This window comes from Sinocyclocheilus anshuiensis, unplaced genomic scaffold, assembly GCF_001515605.1.
Source record: "Sinocyclocheilus anshuiensis isolate Anshui unplaced genomic scaffold, SAMN03320099.WGS_v1.1 scaffold709, whole genome shotgun sequence".
NCBI lineage: Eukaryota > Metazoa > Chordata > Actinopteri > Cypriniformes > Cyprinidae > Sinocyclocheilus > Sinocyclocheilus anshuiensis.
Genome location: NW_015540926.1, coordinates 296,173 through 300,927, shown reverse-complemented (window position 1 = coordinate 300,927; position 4,755 = coordinate 296,173). Strand labels below are relative to the sequence as shown.

Genomic DNA, 4,755 nt, shown 5'->3' with positions numbered 1-4,755 from the left:
AAACACACACACACACACACACTCACTCACTCACTCACTCACTCACTCACTCACACACACACACTCAAACACAAACACACACACACACACTCATTCACACACACACACACTCACACTCACATTATTTTTGTTTTCTTTGCGCACACAAAGTATTCTCGTAGCTTCGTAAAATTACGGTTGAACCACTGATGTCACGTGGACTATTTAACCGATGTCCTTGCTACGTTTCTGTGCGTTGATCGTGTTCGGATCCTTGCTGTCTATGGAGGGTCAGAGAGCTCTCGGATTTCATCTAAAATATTTTAATTTGTGTTCCGAAGATGAACGGAGGTCTTACGGGTTTGGAACGACATGAGGGTGAGTAATTAATGACAGAATTTTCATTTTTGGGCGAACTATCCCTTTAAACTTCTAAACTCTTGAAATGTAATGCACAGAAGCCAGGAGCATCTGCAGACTAAAACTGTGAAAGTTGTGGAGGAACGGACCTTTGAATATTGTTGTGTACAATGACATCTGACACGTACAAGAACTACATAAAGATGAAATGAACCATACAGTCTGAAGTGCCTTCTGTGTGTTTCTGCACATGATAAATCAGCATCTGGATCCACCGTGAGACGCTAAAGCTGTGTGAAGTGTGCATGCAGGTCGCTTCTGAGTCAGTCGATCACAGATCGGAGCTCTGGATCACTGAGAGGAACAGCAGGCGTCCGCAGGGAACCGCTTTAATCCACTCAGCACACAACAGACGGCCGTTCTGTCCACAAAACAACTCCGTCTAATGAGTGTTTCCAGCGTTCATAGAGCCGTTCTTCAGGGTTTCAGATCAATCACAGCTGTGCTTTTACTTCATGCTGAGTGTTGCTTTGTCATGTACTAATGCTCTTAAACAATGCTTTATTTTTTTTCATTGTTCTCTCTGTGTTGGTTTTTCCGCAGGATGTCAGATGGTTTTTCTCTTTGAAAGCGTTCAGAACAGAGTCAGCATCCAGAAGAGGTGAAACACAATTTATACTGTACAGTGATTTAGTGATGTCCAGAAGGCATCTCATGGATTTTGCCTTGAAAATAGTCAGAGGAACAGAATTATTGTGTTTGATTTATTGATTTGTACTTTATTGATCTCTTGAGGGTGATCGAGGCCACTGCTTCTGTTGGCCTTTACTAATTCAATACCAAGTTTGCCATTGCAAATGGTATTATCAGTAGTATTAGATATAACTAGAAGCAAAACCATTAAAATATTAATTGAAATAAAAATGAGAATATATGAAACTTTAACTTATTTTATTTCTGGTAGTTGCAGTCAACTTTTCTCGTTTTCATTTAGTTTAACTTGATGGAAAAAAACTAAATAGACTAATAAAAAATGAAAATGAAAAATAAAATATAAATAATTGAAACTATTAATACAACAAATATAATAATAATAATAAAATTACACTGGTAAGGATATAGTTTTTTATTAGTTTTTATTTTTATATTTTCCATTTTTATATTTTTCTATGTTATATTTTGCGTTTTTTTTTAATTTCATTTTAATTTTAAAGTTTTTGCTGTGTTTTTGTCATTTTTATTATAGCTATTTAATATATCTGTATATATTTTATAGTTATTTTTTATAACTATTTATATTTATAGTTATATTCTTTTTATAGTTTATTTTATTTTAGTACTTAAAGTTAAACTAGATAAAAATGAGAAAAGTTGCGGTTACACTTTATTTGAAGGTGTCCTTGTTACAGTGTAATAAGTATACATTTAAGTACTGAGTAATATTAGTTACCTACATGTACTTATTAGTGTTAGGATTCGTGTTTGGCTTAGGGTTACTTGCATGTAATTATGCATAATTTATTGTTATTATAATATTAAGTGCATGTTACATGCGTAACCAGGACACTGTAAAATCAATTGTTACTAAAGTTGCCTTGGCAACTAACCTGAAATAAAATGTTTTATATATTGTTATGCATTTCAGCTAACATTCATTTTATTTCAAGTAACTAAAATGTTTTATGGTTTTAGTATAATAACCCTAAATAAACTGTGCTTCAGCGCTCTTTACTCGGGCATTTGCACCAAATCCAGATCAAGCATGGACAGATTAATGCAGCAAATGTGATAAATGCATATTTCTGCTAGAGGTTTATCTTTGTTAGCTGTTAGCAGAACATTAGCATATAGATGAGCTCCGAGATCATCGATATCAAGCTAAAGACACAAACGCCGTTCACAAAATAGAGTCTGCAGCGTCTCCAGTGTCACAGATACAATTACAATAGATTAGTGGACTAAAAATAGTCAAGAATCTGAAAAATGTTGTCTTATTTTCTGTGTTTAAATGAAAAAATCTTCTTGCATTGCATTGCAACTTTGCATACAAATATGATCAACTCCAGGATGACAAAAAGTGAGAATGTTTTCTCTCTGGTTCACTATGAGCTTCACTTTCTTCAGACGGTCCAGCCGGGCTTCAGACGGTCCGCTCGGCTCGGCGTATCTCTTCACTCTCAGCGGGGTTCATTCTGTCCTGCTCAACCAGTGGCACAGCAGCGCCGCAGCAGATGCACAAAACCTGCGCTCGCTCATGGACCGTGAGTCCATCACACACTTGCACTCATGCATTTATACAAAAACTAATTATACTGCCTTCATGCAGTCACTGGGAATCCAACCCACAACCTGATGTTATTTTCTAATGTTTGATCTACAGGAACATCCTTTACTAACACTGAAGGATATTCAGATACTATTACAGTTGTTGTTGTTGTTTAAAATTTCTCATTTCAGTTTAATTTCAATTTTTTGTTGAAGTGTTAGTCATTTTGTTGTAATAAAATAAAATAAAAATAAAAAATGTTAGTGCTGTCAAACGATTAATCTCGAATTATCGCATCCAAAATAAAAGTTTTTATTTACATAATACATGTGTGCGTATAGTGTATATTTAATATGTATATACAAATACACACACATGCATGTATATATTTTGAAAATATTTACATGCATATGTATATTCTTATAATTTATAAATGTAATATATAAACATAAAATATTTTTCTTAAATATATATATGAGTGTGTGTGTGTATTTATATATACATAATAAATATACACAGTACACACACATATGTTATGTAAACAAAAACTTTTATTTTGAAAGCAAAATAAAATCAATCGTTTGACAGCACAATTTTTTTAAATAAAATATTTTTAATATTTAATATTTTATATCCTTCGATATTTCAGTGTATGTTTATTTAATTTCAAGTACATTTCTCATTTTAACTACGTTTTTTTTTTATAAAAATGTATAAAATTTATATAGACATATATTGACAAAACTAGATAAAACATCTAAAAACATAAACATTAAAAAATACACATAACACAACAACAAAAAACAAAATTACTAAAACTAACAAAAAAAATCAAATGAAAACGAAAAATGCAAAAATAAAAGCAGATTCAAAATATTAATAAAAACTATAATGCTATCTCAATTTGTTCAGTGTTAGTAAAGGACATTACTGTATCTCAAACATTAGAGCATGATGAAATAAAATAAGTTTTCAATTTCAAGCTAACGTTTATATTAAGTATGGGGGAAAAACCTACACTTTTAGATTCAGTTTTAGTTACTATAATAACTAAGGGTTATATTACACACTTACACACACACACGTGATGCTTGTTCAGAAGCACTTTTGATATCAACTTCATTCGTGTTTCATGGCTCTAGATCTTCTGAGAGCAGGACTGACTTCAGGACGAGCCGCTCATGTTTTACAGACACACAAGTCAGAAAACACAGAAGTCAGTGGAAACTCGTCCGGCCCGACAGGTCTCGTGTGTTTGTTTGCTTTATTTCTGCAGCATGTGCACATTTGACTGTTTATGCAACCAAATAACCACAAAATAATAAGAGATGAAGGCCTTTTGTCATTTTTCTTATCTCACAGCAGACGAGAGTTCAGCGGTTTCATCTGAAGACGTCCAGAGAAAAACTCCTTCTGCGTTCAACTTTGTTATTTATGGACTTCCTAATTTAGTGGTTACATGAACAGCTGGAGATGGTGGTTCACTGAAATAAAACTCGTTTACTAATGCTGTCTTTCTGAAATTAAACACTGTCTGTTCTTCGACTTCTCTTTTAGTGTTCAAAGTTAAAGCTTAAAGACAGTTATGTACTGTTATCTGTTGTAGGTCTTGAAACATTGCTGTCAAACAAATATTGATCTAAGACCTTCAGTAATAAATTAAATTCAAGTCCAAACTTGAGCATCATTTGACTTTTTTTCTTTAATATATCTGTATGTTTGTATATGTGACCCTGGAGCACAAAACCAGTCATAAGGGTCAATTTTTCGAAAATAAGATTTATGCATCATCTGAAAGCTGAATAAATAAGCTTTCCATTGCTGTATGGTTTGTTAGGATAGGACAATATTTGGCTGAGATACAACTATTTGAAAATCTGGAATCTGAGGGTGCAACAAAATCTAAATATTGAGAAAACCATCTTTAAAGTTGTCCAAATGAAGTTCTTAGCAATGCATATTACTAATCAAAAATTAAATTTTGATATATTTACGGTAGGAAACTTACAAAATATCTTCATGGAACATGATCTTTACTTAATATCCTAATGATTTTTGGCATAAAAGAGAAATGTATAATTTTGACCCATACAATGTATTGTTGGCTATTGCTACAAATATACCCCAGCGACTTAAGCCTGCTTTTGTGC

General features: G+C 32.8%; 1 protein-coding gene across 1 annotated transcript in view; it reads left to right on the top strand.

Annotated features, from left to right (window-relative positions):
- Positions 1–4,269, top strand: part of cfap46 (cilia and flagella associated protein 46) — a 121,109-nt gene extending 116,840 nt beyond the window's left edge. The window contains 4 exon segments of the mRNA XM_016487318.1: positions 943–1,000; positions 2,464–2,600; positions 3,748–3,849; positions 3,971–4,269. Coding sequence (XP_016342804.1) covers positions 943–1,000; positions 2,464–2,600; positions 3,748–3,849; positions 3,971–4,068 — 395 coding nt within the window. The 3' untranslated portion in view covers positions 4,069–4,269.
- The last annotated feature ends 486 nt before the right edge of the window (positions 4,270–4,755 follow it).